This window comes from Sus scrofa, chromosome 14 (assembly GCF_054392235.1).
Source record: "Sus scrofa isolate SSC_HxYL_T2T_F1_AM1 chromosome 14, Sscrofa_HxYL_maternal_Yorkshire_Landrace_v2.0, whole genome shotgun sequence".
NCBI classification, from domain to species: Eukaryota; Metazoa; Chordata; class Mammalia; order Artiodactyla; family Suidae; genus Sus; species Sus scrofa.
This window is the reverse complement of record NC_139396.1, coordinates 159021010-159040993: the sequence shown is the minus strand read 5'-3', so window position 1 is coordinate 159040993 and position 19984 is coordinate 159021010. Positions and strand designations below refer to the sequence as shown.

The following is a 19984-nucleotide window of genomic DNA, read 5'->3' as shown; positions in this document are numbered from 1 at the left end:
AAGTCTTGGAGCGTGAGCCTGATGACGTAAAGCCACTTACCATTGCGTGAGTGATTGGGAAAAGAATTCATTAGAGCACTCTCCAGCGTAACTGAAGCAATTTAAATAAATTTAGCTCTAAATCCAGAAGTAACGAACGTAAAAAGTGATACAAAAAGTGATTTAACAGTCTGCCAAGGACAGGAATTAGCTTTGAGGGGTGAGTGGTTAGAAGTGGCCTGAATCTGCATGCATCCCACCCCGTTTAAGGGCTACTGGCCACTTTTCCTAAAAACTGGGAGCGTGAGCACCACAAGATTTGGACGAAATTTAGTTGAGACTCGCTCGCCAGGTAAAGGGATTGGGTCACTGCCATCACTGCACTTGTCTCTTGCAAACTGGGCTCATGCATATTTCCTCCGAGACGTGTCGTCCAAGATGTGCCTGCAGGGACTGTGGACTGGGTAGAAGGGCCTCTACAGCCATGCCACCCCACAGTCAGCCCTCCAAGTGGACAGAGGGTCCAGGAGAGGTGGTCCTGGAGAGAAAATGCAGTCGTAGACCTTTCTGAAAAGTATTTGAACATCCTCCCATCCGAGCGATCACCACGACAAAAATGACCTAACCCCCAAGCTTCTGCCACCAAGAGAAGTCACTCTGAAGGCTTAAGAGTGACATGTCAGCCGGCCTGCCACCACCCCACAGCAACAGTCTTCCTGACTGGATCCAAAGCGAGACGGCCAGGTGATTACCAAGTTGGACAGATCTGCTCATCAAGCTCTGTTTCCCAGGCTTCCCATCATTTATGTAGGACATAATTAAAATTTAACAGTTGCCCTTGACAATGGCTATTGCCACTGGGCAAGAGTCTTCGGAGTCCTGCGGATGATCACAGGAGAGAAAGTGCGCTCCTGGTCACCTAACTGGAAGGTCCGTCCGAAGGGAAGTCATACACTTAAACCCGTTCTTTGAATGTGAATCACATAAATCGAGAGCTTACATTCACAGGATTTAAAGTGATTTCAGTCTTTGGAGGTGAGACCCGACGCCTTCTGTGCCTGCGGGCACCCCCACTAGACGTCTTCCCTGAAAGCCTCATGAACCACGCCCATTTTCCTTCCTGTACAGTGAACAAGGTCCTGAGTCCGACTCCAAGATCCTTCTGGATGCTGGTGTGCGCCTCGCTCTGTCACACTCAATACTCTGGAGCTCCCTATGGCGCCAAAGCATCCAACCCACAGCTACGATTCTCTCTTCCACCCATGATGTTTCATCGGTTTATGGAACACTCAGATCGCATCCTCTCAGGGATGAGAACACACGACATGCACAGATCCAAAGCCAGCCTCCTCTTGGTCAGCCCATGGCTGGAGAAGGGAGGACGGAGGGTCAGGGGTCTACCACAGAGAAGCTGTTGGCCAGAAGAATCCACCCGTGGTGGTGGGGGAGGGCACGATGGTGGTGGTTAATCCAGCACCTTGGCTGAGGTGTGTCCGTGACCCCTGGGCACACCAAAGCTGATACAGGAAACGGGACTGGCTCTGGGAAGGTTCTCATCCACCTGGCGCCGCCCTGGCGGCTGGCAGCTGTTGATACACCGCGGTGGGTGACTCCCCTGGGAGGTTCCCTTTTGCCAAAAAAGAATGAGGTGAACAGAGCAGGGGCCATCAGCCAGGTGATTTCTCAGTGTTCGCTCAGCCCTGTGACTCAGTGCTCAAAGGGCAAATGCTTCAGGGAGAGTAGAGCTTTCTTTGACAGAAAAGCAGTCAGAACTCAATCAGCAGAAGAAATCACCTGTCCAGGTGACCCTGTAGCAGGCCAGATGGGCAGCCCAGACCTCTCAGATGTGGGCCAGAGGGAGCGTCCGTCAAAGGCTCTATGATCTAAGCGGAGGGAGGAAGTAGCAACAGGTGATCCTTCAATTCTTACCTGTACGTCTACAAAGATGACCCCATCAGAGAGGGGAGGTGAGCTCAAGCTCAGAGTCCCTGCCTTGGGTCCATGCCCGGCTCTGGCCCCCAGGCTCTCAGGTACCAGACTTGCGTTTTAGACATCAGGAAGGTTCTAGAAGTCCCCGTACCACCATCTCTGCCCCTCTTCTTGGTCTTTCCCAAAGAATGCCTGTAGCACCCCAGGACTGAACAGGTTAAAAGAGTCTCAAAATAGAGACATTTTAAAATGCCAAAGGACTATGGTTGTCCCAGAGCTTGGGCGCACACGCGGGGCCATCAGACCTGCCAGTCTCCACGTGTTGCAATTTGTCATACCTGTTTGCTGGCGGGCAGAGAGCCCTGGGGGGTCAATGAATTTGACCCTGCCTGTCTTGCATTTACACACTGCTTTTCACCCGAAACCCAATTACCCTTTCCGAGCGGTGTAAGAATCCGCCGTCTTGCCAGCAATACTTGGCTCAGGGACACACAAAGGGGGCCGAGTCTAAGACGCAGCTGCCTGCAGTTCCAGCAACACAGCCCTTGAATAAATGTGTGCCTTTGCCATGCGTGGCGGTACATATTTCTCTGTTAAAAAAAAAAAAAAATAAGGCTGTCATGGAAATATACAGGACTTGGGGGAAAAAAAATCAAAGGGACAAAAGATCTTGAAGCAATTTCAGGGAAAAAAGGGCTGCCTGTACCGCAAGCCAAAGGTTAGAAACGTCCGCCTGCCTGAGCCTGCTGCTTGGCTCAAGGGCGCCCCCAGAGGTGGGGAATGAGCAGCCAGCCTCTCAACATGGCAGGGCACCCAGTAGGTCTGCAGAGTTTCGGGAAGGGATCAGGTAGATCCCTCCTAGCTCTGAAATCCTGTGGGTCAGTGCTCTATGATTACAAAAGGAATGGGGGTCTGAGAGCTTCAGCAGGAAGTCTACATGGAGGTGAAAGTCTGGGCATTCACAGGGCATTTCTCAGCCAAAGAAGGTCCATTCCTATATTGGCAAATTGATGTACGTTGAGCCAAACAGCCACCCTTCGGCAACTGATGGCTCTGCTTCCTCGACCCTGAAACCCCCAGCATCCACAGCGCTGTTCTGGAAATTCGGAGGTGGCTGACATGATTACATTCTTCCTAAAATGACATCCCTTCCATGGTGACCCCGGAAGACCATCACAGCAGGGGAAAGAAAAAAAAAAAAAAGATAACAAGAGATAACGAGGTGGAGTTTTCTTTAGTCAAACTTTTCTGGCTTATCATCCGTACTGCCTGTCAAAATACGCTGTAATTATTTCAGAAACTGTTTTAAGGATAAATTACTAATAGAATCCTGGCTCACAAGCAGTTGAGATCCTTTGTCCCCACAGCCCATCTCTGTAAAGCCTCTTGTCAGACTAATCTGATGAGTCATGCTAAGGATGATTCAGCCTGTGTTCAGATTTTGTTTCGAAGAGGAACAATGAGACATTCTGTTTCCCTGCTTTACTAAAATGGTTAAATCGTAAAAGGAGACCACACCAAAATGGCTTGAATTCAAATTTCTACATTTTGATGAAGAGAGCCTGCGTTCACCTCCATTTCAATGGCTTTGGGGAATGAGAGCAAGATTTAAAAGATCATGATGACTCAGATTAATTAAATGGAATCTTGACCAGAATTTAAAGTCTTCCTGTAAAGTGCTAGCATCCCTACCAGCAGTGACAAGACCTGAAGCGACTCTACCCTCCAGGAAGACACGGCCGCTTCCTTTCTGTACCGTCGGGGCTCCCACACAGCTGGGCTCGAGTGACGCTCCTAATTCTGCAGGCAAGCAGTGAGGGAGCTTGGCACCTGCAGGGATGGCAATGCAGCCAGTCTGCCTATCACTTTGTCCTCCACACCCCAGAGGGACGGAGTGTGCAGGGTGCCCCGATGTCTATGTCATATTTTCATCATTTGCTATGACCTGTGGGTGGTCAGGCAGAGACACAGTTTCAAACCACCGTTTTGAGAAAATACCCAAGTCCCTTCCATTTGATGCTTATGTGCATTTCCTCGGCAAACATTTTTTCACAACCCCTAGGATGACAGGCTTGGCACTGGACCCCTGGAGACAGAAGGAATTGGTGATCTGGCTAAAGCTCACCCACACAGACTCCCACCACAAGAGCTGGGACGGCAGTGAAGCTTCTGTATAGAAGGAGTGTACCACAGACCCAGCAAGGCAGAGGACAGGGAGCTGAAAGAGGCCAGGGTGCTCCAGCTGGGGGACAGCTGGCTCAGAGGAGCCAGGACCATCTTTGAAGGGCTCCAAGTTGGGGAGCGATTAGAGGTATTCTCTCGAATACCCGCCCAGCTCCACCACCACGCTCCTGAGGCTGGAGAGTCAGGACCAACCAGCAGGAGCTGGGGGGGAGAAACAGCCAGAGCCTTTCTTTTCCAAGGATGGAAGGGGAGACCTTGCCGGCTCACAGGCACTCATCGTTACCGCAGCCGCAGAACATTCCAGGGCATCACGTTCTTTAACTGCTTATCAAGGAAGCTCCCAAATTCTACGGGTTCCTTTCCAACATGACTGGAAAGGAAAACGATACCCTAATATCATAGGATTGAACACAGAATTCACAGCATTTTCTCAAATCATCAGTGGAAATTCACTGTCTCACCAAACACAAAATATAAGACTGCAAAGATTCTAGATAAAAATGTGTATGGAAATCTCACTGATTTCCAGAGCAGTGCAGCAGGGGAGCTGGCGGCCCTCCGTCAGGACAACCCCCAGAACTGGGCACCTCACGGCTAATGACGTCTTCCGGTTAAGACAGGTACCTGCATTTGTATATGCAGAGCCTGGGCCAGCTCTGGCCGGTCCAGAGCGCACTTGGAGTAGCATCTTCGCCACCTCTGTCATTTAGTGATTATGTCTTTCCAGGCCTGCCTCCATTACCACCACTTGTGCATATTAAGGTCTTTAATCACATGAACGGATGTGGAGGAAATTAGCCTTTTGTCTAGTCTACTTCCTAGCGATCCGTTCCCAGTCTCTACAATGGGGGATGGGGCGGCAGGAGGGTGGCAGAAGGGACTTCCCTGGATGATACCTTAGGCAATGTTATTCTGAGGTAAGGAAACAGGCTTTCATAAGGGAAATTAAAAATTGGGGAAAAGCGATTCAACAGACCTCCAAGTTCTCCTAGAAAATTCCCAAAACCCATAATCCAAAGTTTTGTCTATTCTACTTGACTTCTAAAGATATGTTATTTCTCCTTCCCCCATGAGTCAAGGTCATATACTCTTTAATGACCTTTTACTAACCTTTACTATCCAAATTTCTGGTACGTAACTGACGACAGGGGTACACTGGAAAACGGATTATGCATCTTAACGTATTATTTGTAAAGCAATTAGTCAGAATTTATTCAGCAGAGAAAAGGCTAATTAAACAGACAGCCCTCCCAAGACCCTCAAAAGTCAAGGTTAACAAGGCAGCCAGCTCTGTCCAAAACAGCAGGAGGGGGAGATAGTGTCACTGTCACGAGGAATTGGTGTGATTCATTTCTAGGGGACCCTGGAGACGCCTTCAGACTTGACACAGGACCCAGTTCTTACTGAAATGCCCTGTGCCAGTGCGTGTGAAAGTCCTGGGACTCGGTGACAGGAGAAATCCCCTGGGGTTTGCTAGGGCCACTCAGAGCCTCTTCTCCCCCGTCAGCACCTTGAAGGAATGGGTCCCACAGACATCACATCCCTGGAGGTGCAGTGGGGAGCCCAGGGGGTTAGCCCAGTGACCAGTGACACCACGGGGTGTGCACAAGAGGCTAACGGTGTTCCGGGCTCTGTGCTGGGAACAGTCACTGCTCCTCGCCCCGGTTCACGTCTGAATACGGGGGTTCCTCTGAGCATCTCCAACTCAGCGTGTCGGGCTGGTGGCTCAGGGCGGTCAGGGTGCTTTGCCCAGTAGCGCAAGCACGGTGGCCCCAAGATCTGGGCAGCGCAGTGTCCACCCTCACAGGGAGAAGGGCAGACGAGGCAATGGCCGAGATCCCGGACGAGCCCACTCAGGTGACCTGGCTGGGTGTCCACCCCCGATCCCTGCACAACTCACTCCAACTGATTCTGGAAAGTTGCGTTTTCTCCCTTTAACTGCCGTTGCAATGCATTTCCTACCCGATGACGCAAAACAAACAAACAAAATTGCGTGCTCTTTCTTGAGGCCCGGGACAGCTTCAGATTGGCAGAGCCCACACTGAATAACTGTCTGATCCCTTCTGAAGATGTCTGATCTTGATGGTTTGCTGGCGTCGGATATGCTTAACACGTATCCCACGCTCGCTAGTGGCCTGGTCCTTTCTTAGTCCAGAAATGGTTATAGGCAGAGGTTACAACTAGGGTTGGTGTCTTTCTGTTTCGACGTCTCTGTGGCACAAAACAAGGGCGGTTCAGACACGATTCCCTGATTGCTGGGCATCTGGCCCTCACATTAGGGCACTCAGATGAAGCCTGGGTACCAGGCCAGTCTTTGTATTCCAGACGAAGTCATAGATAAGAAAGACGCCGGGGACGGAGCTTCAGGCATAGAAAGAAGACTGTTCTGGTGTGTGGTTAGGGTGTGCGACAGATGGACTGAGAAAGGTCACCATCTAACTCTAACTTTGGCCTCTTCAGAGCATAATTGATCGCTAAGCTAACCGGCAAATATTTTGCTTTTGATAACCGTCATTACAGTCTCCTTGCCATGGCATATCATGCAAGGGGGTGGATCCCATGGTGTGGGTATTAATACTATCAGGTACCCATCTAGTTCTGATATGTGAACTCCCACGGGATTCTATAAGCTTTGACTATACACCCAGAGGGGGAAATAGAGACGGATTCAGGGTCATGACGAATCACTTCTATGTCCAATGATTAATACTGGAAGCTGTCGGAATGAGATCCACGTGTGTATATACACGTGGGCATATTTTATGTACATATGTTCATTCTGATGAATAAATTACAGCGAGAAAACAGCCGCGGGATTCTGCGGAAACTGGAAGTGCGAGGATTCAGGTTCAATTCATCAGTTTATTTCCATTCAGTAAACAGGGAGGTTGTGCTCATTCTGTCACCGAATTAAAAACATCACACAGATTGGGAGTTCCCGTCGTGGTTCAGCAATAATGAACCCAAATAGCATCCATGAGGAGTCGGGTTCCATCCCTGGCCTCGCTCAGTGGGTTAAGGAGCCCACATTGCCGTGCGCGGTGGTGTAGGTCGCAGACACGGCTTGGATCTTGCGTTGCTGTGGCGGTGGCGTAGGCCGGGAGCTGCAGTTCTGATTAGACCCCTAGCCTGAGACCTTCCATATGCCACAGGGTGCAGCCCTAAAAAGACAAAAAAAAAAAAAAAAAAAGGAAAGCAAATCTATGGGAATATAGTATTAAATAAAAAAGGCATCATCGATGAAGCTGAATTAAACACGGGCTGTCCTTCCCGGAGTCCACAGACTTGAGAATAAGGAGCTCTGTTCCAGTAGGAGCCCAACATGCTCTGGAACAAATGTGCAGAGACCCTGAGCAGTCAGTCCAGAGGAGTTTGTACAGGAGACTAGTCTAGAAAATCCATGGAAGGAAGAGGTGACAAGTGACCTACGTGACACTATTTGTCCCATCCAGATCCGCCAGTAAGAGCCCACTACCCTCCTGGGCCTCCTCGTGTTTCCTACACCATCATTTCCCGGCGCAGGAAGCTCAGGTCCCGGCATGTGGGATGGTTTGTCCACGGTGGCAGAGCCTGAGTCATTCAGAGGCACCTTAGCGCCAGGGACTCTGCCATCGGATTCAAAAAGAATTCCAAACAGAGCCCCCCCGACCCTGCCGAGGCTGGAGAAATCAGAGATTTCAGGTTTTCTTCCAATCCAGAAAACACACCAGCGCCTGGGAGCCAAATGCACCTGCTTTTAACTCTTCACGGTTACAACACAGGGAACTGAAGGAAAGAGATGCTGCAAATATATTCCCCTTAAATTAACTCGAGGAGCGGCCACAGTTCACTGATGAAGAATGGCAGGGCCTGAGTACTGCAGGGAGCCGCAGACAACCAGAGCATCTACTGGGGAAACTGGGACCCACTGCTCTGCAAAGCCACATGAAGGTGCAGGGAGAGGTATTACTACACAGCCCAGCAGAGACTCCGGGAAGAATACAAAGCAGGTGCCAGCTGAGGGAGCAGCCCAAGGTCCAGGGCCGATGGTGATCCCTTTGGAAAGGTACAGAAAAATAATTCCGTCAGCAAAATCCCTAGACATAAAACTTCCATTTTTAAGAGAAAAAGACTAACCATTCATCACAGTGAGTCACCTCAAGTGCTACCAGTGGCTGGCCCTGGCACAGAGGCACCACGCACTCAGGGGCTTGGCTTCGGCTCCCACGGAGCTTGCAACACCAGCGTGTGGCGGGATGGTTGCAGAAGAAGGACGCAGACAGGGAAGGGAGTGATAGGAGGTAGGTGGCCTGGGGGCTTTCTATCTTTTAAAACACCCCACCAGTCCCGGGCCAGTTGTGTTGCCCAGCAGAGTCTGCAGCTGGCGTTTGAACTCAGGCTTTCAAGGAGAGAACATGGAGCTCAGGCGAGGCTGGCCTGGCTCCAGCTCCTTCGCACTCAGGCTCTGAAACTCTAAAGTCAGGACTTTTTCCAGACTGCTTATCTTCCGGAGGTGTCCCCTTGACAGTGCATCACAAACACCAGATCTCGCCTGCAGGGGTCCCGAGGCTCCCCCAACAGCCTCCTGCCTCGTGTGACGCTCGACCTGGAGACGCCAGAGGGTGCAGGAAGCTGTGCAGCCTCCAGCCGAGGCTGAGAGACGAGTACGAGGTCTGGAGCCCAGGCTGGGCATCCAAACCCTCCTGCCTGCCTATTCAGTTGGGGGCTAAGTCTTGGAGCTGGAACTGCTCTGGGAGGCAGATCCAAACCAGGGGCAGCGGCTCGTTGCCCTTGACGGAGCTTAGAAGCCACGTCTGGTGGAAAACCACACCAGGGCCTCTAGCCCACGGGAGACGTGGAACAGGGATTAAAAAAACACTCCCAGGTCCCCTCAGCAGAGCACAGCCGGCCACCAGCAAGAGCACCCTGCCGGCCCAACCGACCCCGTCCCAGCCCTCCCTGCAGACTGCTCGTCCAGAAGAAGGGCCATCGGGAGTGGAAGCAGGCAGGGGAGGCTAGCTTGGCATGGATCCTGGAGTGCGTTTTGCAGCAGACGTTTCAGAATCTTTTTTGATGAAATTCTCATGGAAGGGGGCCAGGCCACAGACCCCACCGGAAGTGGGTCCAACAGCATGGCCTTGGGGGAGCCCTGTATACCTGCAGCGAGGGGGGAGCTCGCTGTGGGGGGAGAGCAGGGGCATAGCCAGTACCACAGGCCCAGATGGGTGGTGGTGGGGCGCTCCAGAATAGCTAGGACGAAAGCTGAGACGGGGTTTGTCATTTAAGGCTCTTGTGTTAATTCAGTAAATATTACGCACGCATCTGCAGGATTCAGGCCCTGCTGCAGGCGCTGGGAGCAGAGACAGCATTCACCCGGTCACCGCAGCTGCATCGGGGCTGGAGGCGAAATAATGAGGAGACAAATACAGAACTATTTGTAGTGAGCAGAGAGGGAAGAAAGGAGTGGAGAGGAGGAATCTTTCAGAAGGTGCTAGAGAGTCTGGGGCATGGGGGCCCTGGGACAGAGGGGCAAGGAGCAGCCAGCCAGGCCCAAGCCAGGAGACCTGGTCCAGGCAGGGGAGAAAGAGCCTCTGCCCTGACGACGGGGCCAGACCACAGGCAGTCATGGGGCCTGCACACACCCCGGCCCTCCCATCCGTGTCCAGGCCCACAGGGAGGGCCACCGCTCCTGCACCGGGCAGCCCCTGCGGCCAGGCCCCACCTGGGCCTCTCGCCATGTGAAACAGGGACCAGGTCTGGGCACAGCGTCCAAGTGCCCTAGAATGTCCACAGCTGGCTTCCGTCCAAGTCTTCTGGGCAAACCAGGGCAGCAGGTGCTGCGTTATTCTGGCCATTTGGCCGCTTAGACTGAAGGGACCTTTGCTCTGTGTCAGCTGGAGTCGGCCAGGCTATTAACCTTCGGATGTTGCCCTGTCCAGCCAGCTGACTGCTTCAGATTCGCCCCAGTGAAGTCCCCCAGTGGACAGGCCTGCACAGGGCCACGCACAGGCGTCCCACCTGGCAGCAAGCACAGCGCTCCAAGTTCGCCTTTCTGCGCCCAGGCGTCACCTCACCAGCGGGTACACTGCGACTTGGGGTTACAGACAAGGCTCAAGGTCAGCTCATTACAGGCATTTCCCAGCGGGCGCTCACGGTCCGTCCCTCCCTCCACCCAGACCCCGGCTCCTGGGGGCCGACCTTCAGTCTTGGGGAGTGCAGATAGAAATCAACTGACGGAGGAAGTCGAGTCATTTTGTTAACAAGAGCTCAGATTAGATTACTCTGTGATTATATGGCTCTGCGGTGTGATAAATTGGCTAATAACAGGATTCCCAGTGCAGTTGCTTAATGGGAATTCAATAATTACAGGTACCCAGAACTGTGCCGTGAGCCTAGGAAATGCTCGCTCCCGCCCTCTGATCTAGTAACACAAAGCCTGTCTGGGACTATCGAATGCTTGTGATCTGGAGCACATGCTTTCAACACTAACCGCTGAAATCACTCTTTGGTACCCAAAATGCCACATGCCGGATAATGTAACATCTCAGAGACTCAAAGGCAAGGTTCAGGTTTTCCTTGGTAAATGTCCAAGTTGAAGATTTCTTTCATGTGTCTTTTTTTAACCGCCATCAGCTCTTGTTGCCATTAGACAAGCAGTGATCAACACATAATAAGGAGACAATAATCGGTGACTTGCATCTTATAGTTTAGGAAACATTTGCACTTTCTTTTTTTTGGGGGGAAGTGGGGGGACCCTTAGCATAACTCATGGGACCTCAGAGCAGCCATTATTATGGACCTTGAAGTGAGAAGGGTAAGGGACGTCACTGCGCCCCCTCGCCCCCTGCAGCATCAAGGGGAAAGGCCATGGTGGAAATCCTGGCTCTTCCTACTGAACAGGCTTGAGGTTCACAAAAGCAGCAGGTGCTGAGCTGCGCCCTTCTCACTGCCGCCCTGAGAGGAGCCCCGCCTCCGTCAGCTCACATTCTGGATGAGCAAGGCCTAAGTTCACGAGGATTCCTTCTGCCTTCTACAAACTGCAGCGTAGTCACTCAAAGAAGCCTTTGCAATGGGGAGGGGGGATCATTCTTGTTTTGCGAGGAGGCGGGGGAAATGAGCCCTATTTTTAATTTTTCAAAAACGTTTTTCAGTACCATAGTCTTTGATCATAAATGAACTGGAACAGTGGATATAAAACATGAAACAGCCCATTAGATGGGTCTTGAACCTGTTTTTAAAACTCTAGATAGTACAGCTTTGTTGTTTTGTCTTCCCAAAATGTCAAAATTGGGCTAGGATTAATGGCTCTTTAAATCAATAGGATATCACATTTATAAATGGTTTACGGTCCCCGGATATAAAATGTTATGAGTTCATGTATTATCATCGCTGCGGAGCCTTTCCTGAAATCTGCTGGCATTTAGTCTGGCATCTGGAGCAGACACGGAAGGAGCGGAGAGTGAAAACCTCCAGAGGCCCGGCTTCAAGTTATAGGGGTGCCAGGGAGGCAAGCGGAAGCGGGGTGAGGCCCACACCTCCTGGGCTCATCACTGAGTGACAATGGACCAGGGGCTCCTATCCCCCAGTTAGGGTGTCAGCAGGAGTCCTTTCCAAAGGCAGGAGGAGAGAGAAGGACTTCAGGCAAGCTGCAGCCCTCTTAGGAGGAATTTCGTAAGAAACAACATATACTGTAGTTTTTTTTCCTTGCTTTTTTTTTAGGGCTGCATTCGAGGCATATGGAAGTTCCCAGGCTAGGTGTCGAATCAGACCTACAGCTACTGGCCTGCACCACAGCCACATCAGCAACGCCAGATCCGAGCTACATCTGAAACCTATACCACAGCTCACGGAAACGCCAGATCCTTAACCTACTGAGCGAGGCCAGAGATCAACCTGCATCCTCATGGATCCCAGTCGGGTTTGTTAACCGCGAGCCACAAAGGGACCTCCCAAGAAGCAAGATATTCTTTAAAAAGTATCTTGAGGAGTTCCCTACGTGGCACAGTGGAAACGACTCTGACTAGGAACCATGAGGTTGAGGGTTTGATCCTTGGCCTCGCTCAGTGGGATAAGGATCCGGCGTAGCTGTGAGCTGTGGTGTAGGTCACAGACGCGGCTCGGATCTGGTATTGCTGTGGCTGTGGTGTAGGCTGGCAGCTGTAGCTCCGATTAGACCCCTAGCCTGGGAACCTCCCTATGCCGTGGGTACAGCCCTGTGTTGCAGTGAGCTGCGGTGTAGGTCGAAGACGTGGCTCAGATCCCACGTTGTTGTGGCTGTGGTGTAGGCCGGCAGCTGCAGCTCTGATTTGACCCCTGGCCTGGGAACCTTCATATGCCGCAGGTGCAGCCCTAAAAAAAAGAGGCGTCTTGAACCCTGTCATTCCAAGACAAACACTATCACTCCAGGGAAACGTTCCTGCACACAGCTACACACCTGCACACTCCGGCATCAGCTGTGTAATTATAACTCTGGGTTAATATCACCACACACGCTAACTGTCTTTGAGGACGACTTGAGTGACATTCAGTGGTACTGACTTGCTAAGACACACGGTTTTCCCCCAATATCAGCTCCTCCCGGTGTTTCAGGTATAGACGAGATTCTGCAAGAGCACCATAAGCCAAGGTCGTTTCATTTTACAACTGTTCCAGGTGAGAGAAATGGATTTCTCTGACCTTGGGAAAGTTGCTCAGGACTGGATCTTCCCAACACCGTGTGTGTGCGCAAAGATGACCCAGGAACACGCACACTGTCAGGTGGCTGTTTATTCCATGAAGCACACGTGTGCGGTCTGCGGACAAGCAAAAGGGGGACGCACGCATCCCACGTCCCACTTCCAACAACACGTTACACATATGTCACACCAGCTGTGTACGTGCATCCGACTTCAAAGGTTTGCCATGAAAGCAAGGAAGTTCCTTTCCAAAGAAAACGAACCTATTTGATGTCGTTCACAGCGACCTCGAGCAAAAACATATCACAGCCAACCGCCTACTCCTAAGCCATAAAATTCCATCATAAGCATAACCCAGACGTTCCCTTCATGCCTCAGCAGTAACGAACCCAATTAGTATCCATGAGGATGCAGGTTCGATTCCTGGCCTTGCTCAGTGGGTTAAGGATCCACTCTTGTCGTGAGCCCTGGTGTAGATCACAGATCCTGTGTGGCTGTGGCGGGGGCTGTGGCCGGCACCTGTAGCTCCCATTGGACCCCTAGCCCGGGAACTTCCACGTGCCAAGGGTGCAGCCCTAAAAAAACATAATAATGATGATAATAATACTAATAATGCGAATGATTTTTACCCGGGTTGGACGTGACCAAATTCTGCTCAAAGGGAGTTCTTTATTTAGGGAAGACCAAGCGCTAAATCCCTGCCCTCTCTTTTCTTTCTAGTGTGGAGCTAGATTTTAAGCAGCAGGAAGACAAACTCCAACCAGTTCTGAGGAAACTCCATCCTTTTGAGGAAACTCAGGTTACACCCTCGCCTTACTCTCAGGAGATTTACTCCTCAACTCCCAAGCAAAAATCCAAAACTGAATCTAAAAAGCACGGACGGTGGAAACTCTGGTTCCTTTAAAACCCATGGTGTTTGGAGTCTCGAGGCCGTCTTTCGAACCCACTGGAGGTCACGGCAAATCCTTTTGCAACACGAACAGGATGGAGCGAACGGTGGCCGCCTGGGGGGCCACCCAGTTCTCCCCTGCTTTTACCAAAAAGGCCTTTGTTATAACAGATAACAGACGCAAGGTGGTAAATGGCACACCTTGCCAGCTGTTCTTTGCAGCTCCCGGATGTGGGACGTAAGATCGGAAACAAAACGTACGTCGTCAGAGATGAGAAGTAAATAATTCTCTGCCCCCACCCCAGATCGGCAAGTAGTATGTTATCCGCCTGCAAAGTGGCAGGCTGTCACTCTGTACACAGCTAAAACGCATCATTATTTTCGAGCCTTTATTATGATTATTTTTTGTAACTACCGAGAAGAAAAAACAAGTAGCCCTTATGTTTGCAAAGGACTTCATTTTTATGTTTACTTTTGCAAAGAAGCGGGGGGGCAAGTGCAATTTTCAGCACATCAAATTCCGGAGAAAGCACAATTTTTTCAAGTGGTCGGAGACCATGCGTAATCTCTAAAATGTGACTATATGTATATTTGCCTTCCCGTGCTGTAGCGCTAAGCCAAGTGACCACATCTCAGCGTCACACTGACACCTCAAATGCAGCATCCGCTTCATCTCCAGACCCGCGACACGCTTCCTCCTCATTCTCCAAACGGCCAGCAGCCAGGAGTCCCCCAAAGTCAGGACATGCCCTTAATCACTGCAAGTCGACAGGGTCAGAGCTATTGGACGCTAAGCTCTCTTAGATCTCATTTTTAATCTTTTGGTACCCAAAGGCCAAATGATACATTCTGGCAAGAAGTGGAAAACACACACAGAGATACACAGTGGCTAATGCAGTCCCATTAAGTCCCAGACGGACTCTGCCACCAGAAAACGTTTCCGTGGCTCCCTCGTTGAGGCGCTGTGCACACGGAAGCTCGGGCAGCCGTTTGCTAGGATTCGTTATGCCTGATAACAACCGTGGAAGACCTGACCATCTCAAAGAGAAACCGCGTGCTTAGTTTAGCTGCTCTACCAACAAACCAACTTAATGTCATCTACATTTAACCTGTTAGTGAGCTGTACTAAATGACATATCTAGGGGAAAAGCTGTGAATCAAATGTTTTTAGGTCTTTTTTAAATAAATCGTGACACTTAGAGTTCTCTTTTGATTACACATTGCAATATAAATCTTAGTTCCTTTATTTTTTCACTCATTCCTTTGCACCTTTGCAACTCTCTTTTTATAGAACTCAAAAGCCCCTAGTCTGTTGATGACTCTGTCTACCAAGTTTTGGCTTTTTCACAAGAGGAAGTCGGGAACTTCTTTTGCCTTTTTTTTTTTTTTTTTTTTTTTTTGGTACAACTTCAATTCTGAGTAGTTTGTGAACGTACACTAAAAGCCGAGTCTTCTGGTCTCTGTCCAGCAGTTTCAGACGTCCTCTCGTGCTCACACGCGCATCTCAGTGATGAATCAGATGCCAATAAAAAGTGGTCCGCCTTGGTAAAAGGATCACTACTTAAGTTCCTCGGATTGGAGCTATTTCTTGCCATGCATTTTCGTCCCGACTCAACGCAAATCTATTTTTGTTCTAAGTGTTTTGATGCTCCAAGGTCTGATGAGCAGTCAGACCTGGACTTGAGACTGAATGAAAGAAGTATCTCACATAAGCATCCTTTGGGGGGTTCCTCAAGCTATATCCGCAGATGTATGCTTTAATTAAAAGAGAAAAAAATGTATCTTTTGTGGAAACAATATATGAGGATACAAATCCTTGAATAGGAGTTGACAGAATTGAGGAATATTTTTGGGCTCAAGGAAGGCTGAGTGAGTTGATCGCCTATCACGAAGGAAGTGCACTTGTTTTGTGTAGAGATAAAATTCCCCCCAAAATGTGTTTCATGTATTTTATACTGTTTTTAAACTCAAGTTATAAAAATGTTTGCAACAAGTTCTCTCTTCTTGTGTTTTAAGAATCCCAACTATCTCAGTAACTGAAACAAGGGTGTTAGCAGCTTTTTAATTAGTACTCTTAATTCTGTCTAAACAAGAGGACATCCTAGTAATAAACAAAGTCACATCATTGTGTGAAAGCAGTCGAGACACCAAAAAAAAGGAATTAACATTTCCAGAGTCAGAAAAGGAACTGAAGGTAAACGAATTCCTATTTGAAAATTAAACTATCTGCAGAATAGAAAAAAAAATTTTTCCAACTCATTTCACAGTTTAATTGCAATGTGTTACTAAAAGATGATGACTCTTCTCTTAGAGAGATTTAGGTAAAATCTTTGATACAAAACCAAGGTTAAAAAGTACCGTGTTCCCTCCTATGTACCTGTACACATGGCGTTACGTAGAGAGATTAAATTATTATACTTGTCACTAAGTTCTTTATTAATTTTTAAATAAAAAAACAATCAAAGTTCATGTTCTGTGTGGCTCTTCGACTTATTTCATGGTCTCAATAACCGGGGAAAACAGAATCTGAGAAAATAACACAAAAGGAAAGATGTTCAGGCTGAAGAGAAGGCCCTGGGCCTTAGGAGAGGGAGGGACCCTGCTGCCTGGCCTGGCCTGGCTGGGGACCAGCTGGGGCTGACATCCAGCTCCGACTCCATTTATCAGACCACGCCCCTGGCAGGAGCTTCCGCTGCCAGGATGCCAGGGTGACTTTTAAGGGCAAAATACACCGTACACAGGAGAACCTGGCTAATTGAGGTCCAGTTTTTAAAGAACTTCAAGGAGACCGCTGGACTCCTAAGCGTTTCCAGGGCAAGTCCTGCAGTGCCCGCTGCAGACAGATTCTCTCTAGATCATCCATCCAGCAGGTCTGCAGCCCCCGGCGATGGCCTGCCTCCTTCCTGTCTCCATCCCTCCCCGGGGTGGGAGACCAGCCCCCACTGGGCTCAGCACCCTGCCTCTCCCGTGGAGACCAGCCCCAAACCAACGTCTTCCCCCCAAGGGAAACAGCCACCTGGAAACCTAGAGGGGGAGAGGTGACCAGACACCTTTCCTGGTCTCTGCAATAACAGAGTCCACTGTGGCCCGAGACAGAAGGCCCCCCGCTGCCCTCCCAGGTTCCTCTGGGGAAACAAGGAGATGAACCCGACTGAGCGCAGGGTGGGGAGGAAAGCCCATGCCCGAGGCACTTGGGGGGACCCTCCGAGGTCTCATTCCACAGGCGTTTGTGAGCCGCACCCTGGTGCCGTCTCAGAGGTCATCTCATCAACAACTGGATCCAGCCAAGGACATTCTGCCACACAGGAGTCCGGCACTCCCTCCCAGAGTGGCTGGCCAGCCTCCAGGAGAGGTCCCCGGCCTCTGCATCCGGGGGTCCTTCCATCGCAGACCCTCCCCCAACTCCAGCAGAGTAAAACCGGGTAGAAAATCAAGGTGCGAGAAAACCTGGCTATCTTGGGAAAGGCATTTAGAGTTGGCAGACGTTTCCTCCTTTTCCTGCGAGGTCACCTAGGTGTCTGTTGCCATGGAGACCTGAGGTGTGGCAGAAAGGGCATCCTCACTCGCCGACCAGCATCAGGCTGACTCCAATCTTACACAGTAACCAGGAGTGCGCCTCGCAAAGCCGTGCTCCCTGGGGTGCCATCGAAGGCAAGGCAGACCCGAGGTGCACAGCCCTGGATTCCAACTCAGAAGACGCATCATTACATTCAGGGGCTTGCCTTTTGCCTCTCACTGAAGAGAGCAAGAACAAAGAGCAAGAACAAAGGACAAGAACTGGGCCAGGAACTCCTCCAGCCCAGGCTGTCTGTGCGGACTCCACGGCTGAAACACTCACTCCACCGGCATTTTTCCCAGCGAGTAAAATTGGACGTGACGGCTAAGAGGGCAGCTTCGCCGATGCAGTGTCCCTCCCCACTGATGGCTTTCCCCACTGATGGATCTCCTTTTCTCCAGAAAAGCTCTCCCACTGGCGCACTGGACACGGGATACGTGTGTGGTGAACTTATTTACCGGAAGAGACGAGCTGCACCATTCAGAAATAAAATTCCACTTCGTGAATTAGCGATACCTTATCGCGCTATAACGCGCATTTTGGAGATGAGAAGGTCCTGTGAGTGCAGCCTGTCACCTCTTAAGCAGCTCAGTAATTAACTTAAGATACAGCGTGGGATGATTATGCAAGGACTGCCCAGCAGCTTTTACCCAGGCAACGGCATGGTTTTTACCTCCTGTGGAATAAATCCAGTCCTGATCCACCTTGGAACAAAAAAATGCTAAGGCCACAGAAATATAAGACAGGATGGAAAAACTGATGCACTGATATCCAAAAAGAATTTATAGAGTCACCACAACTCACAGGGGCACCTGGAGGAGGATGGCTTTCTAGAAGTCCCTTGTATTCCACGTAGATTGATTGCCAACCATGCAGTTAGAGACACTTTTTATAACACTCTCAGAGAAAAACCACACGTGGCCCATGTGAAACTTTTGTCATGTATTGCTTTCTTTTGCAGATGAAAATGAAGAACAGCAGGTTCTTAAAAGCACATTCATAGGTAAACTCCATTAGAATAAATATCACAAAGTGAATGCTCAGGCACCAGGGTGTTGAGGGTGTCGCATCTTTGGGGAAGTATTTGGGGATGAGTCTTGGTAAAAGGTTCTCTGGGAGACCAATTTTATTACAGTATTTTCCAAATGGAGCAGCATGTCAGGTCCTGACAAATCACACAGGCTCAGAGAAAGCAGTGGGTTTGCACCGTCCCCACCACCGATGCTGCTGTCACCATGGAACACCCCCACGCACCAGCGTCCCTGTGGGTGGTGGCTGGAGTGGGAACAGAAGGAGGTCCATCACGGGAGTCCAGTGAATCGGGAGGGCTGATGGTCACAGAGCAAGGGCAGGCAGACTGGTTCCCTTGTCTAATTAAGCCTACGTCCGTGGATTTTCCAAGGGAATCTGTCTTTCGCAGAGGCTCACAGTTTCATTGCAGTGCATCAGTCAAGTTCAGTCTTCTGGTGTGTATCCAGGCCATAGAAAAATCTTTAAAAGTCCTTCTCACTCAATTACATTTTTAAAGGACCCATTAACAAAATGTAAATCTGATCACTGAGAAGCGGCAGCAGCCACTAAGATCATAAGAGAAGGACTGCTCCTTCATTTGCTGCTCAACCCCACTTGGGTTACAAGCGTTATTCCAGCAAAGACACAGGCAGGTGTGGGTTGGGAGGGTCAAGGGCGGGGGTAGCCGTATCACCCACCAAACCACTGGTCAGGTCATCGGCCCACAATACAGGAGACCCCAAGCCACCCTGGCCCCTTGCTCAGAACCATACCCAGTGACCAAGAAGCCCGCCAAACTCAGGGAGCCGAGAAACCCTTTCAAGGAGGATGAGAAAAATAAACTCTGAAATCGGACAACTCAGCAGCTCACTCAATCACGCTACTGCATCAAGTCGACTGGAATAAAGATAAAATGGCGTCATAATTCGGTGACCAGGTTACTGCCAGCCTTCTTCTGCACTGGGGCCTATTTTAGGCATCCATGCGATCTACAATTCTAGACTCGCCAGAGGGAGTCTCATTTGTTAAAAAAGGGGTGATCCTTAGACTCAAGGCATATTTCCATCCTCTGCATGAGATGCATTCCAATAGCCCGTGTCAAACAGAAGGCTGAAAGGTATAACATGAACGAAAGCAAATGATAACCAACCAACTACATGGTGTTTATAAGCTACCACAGATACAGATAAGAGAAAAGGCTTACACTGCACACCACAGCTTATCCCATAATGTGTGAAGCTCCCCAGTCCTCAACCCCACACAGAAGGAGATGGGAAACTGTCAGGCCACAGAACCATCCTCAACCAAGCACGCATCCCGACGGAAACAGGGGCCACATCGCTCCCATCGCTGTCGACAACATCATGAAATAACCCAGTAAGTGAAGCAGAGCTATTCAAACCTTCTTTCAATCACACTGTCCTCCGTGATTCTTTAGAGTTTGTGAGCTGATTCGCAGTTATACCATTCCCGTGCTCTTTATGCAACAAAGAGGAGCAAGCAAGAAGGATGGGAATTTGCGTTACAACCGAATGTTACGGCTGACACCCAACAGGTCTAAAAAACTACCTTCTGCTCTTTTTCTACCCTGAAAGGTCCACCGATTAAGTTTTTTTATTCACCTTATCAGGGGCATTTTTTCCCTGGATCGCCCTTTCATCTAAATTCACGGAGCAGCAACAGTGAGATTAAGATGCTAACGCACGAATGTGCGTTGGAGCCAATGGGGAGACAGCGACGCCAGGCTCGCTGAGCAGGGCAGCATCGCAGGGTCAGCCACCT

General features: G+C 50.1%; 2 protein-coding genes and 1 long non-coding RNA gene across 17 annotated transcripts in view; 1 reads left to right on the top strand and 2 right to left on the bottom strand.

The window, feature by feature from the left end:
* Window positions 1-16104, top strand: part of INSYN2A (inhibitory synaptic factor 2A) — a 66338-nt gene extending 50234 nt beyond the window's left edge. For all 4 annotated transcript variants that reach the window (XM_084995920.1, XM_021072612.2, XM_084995921.1 and 1 more), the window contains one exon: window positions 13467-16104. In XM_084995920.1, the coding sequence (XP_084852046.1) occupies window positions 13467-13650 (184 nt within the window). In that variant the 3' untranslated portion in view covers window positions 13651-16104. The remainder of the gene's footprint in view (window positions 1-13466) is intronic.
* DOCK1 (dedicator of cytokinesis 1) overlaps window positions 1-19984 on the bottom strand; it is a 539709-nt gene that overhangs the window by 302459 nt on the left and 217266 nt on the right. The window lies entirely within an intron of this gene.
* LOC146397138 (uncharacterized) lies at window positions 5276-9468 on the bottom strand. Its single transcript, XR_014827186.1, has 2 exons — window positions 9390-9468; window positions 5276-8127 (listed from the first exon to the last, which is right to left on the bottom strand). It is a non-coding gene; the product is annotated as an uncharacterized LOC146397138 (long non-coding RNA).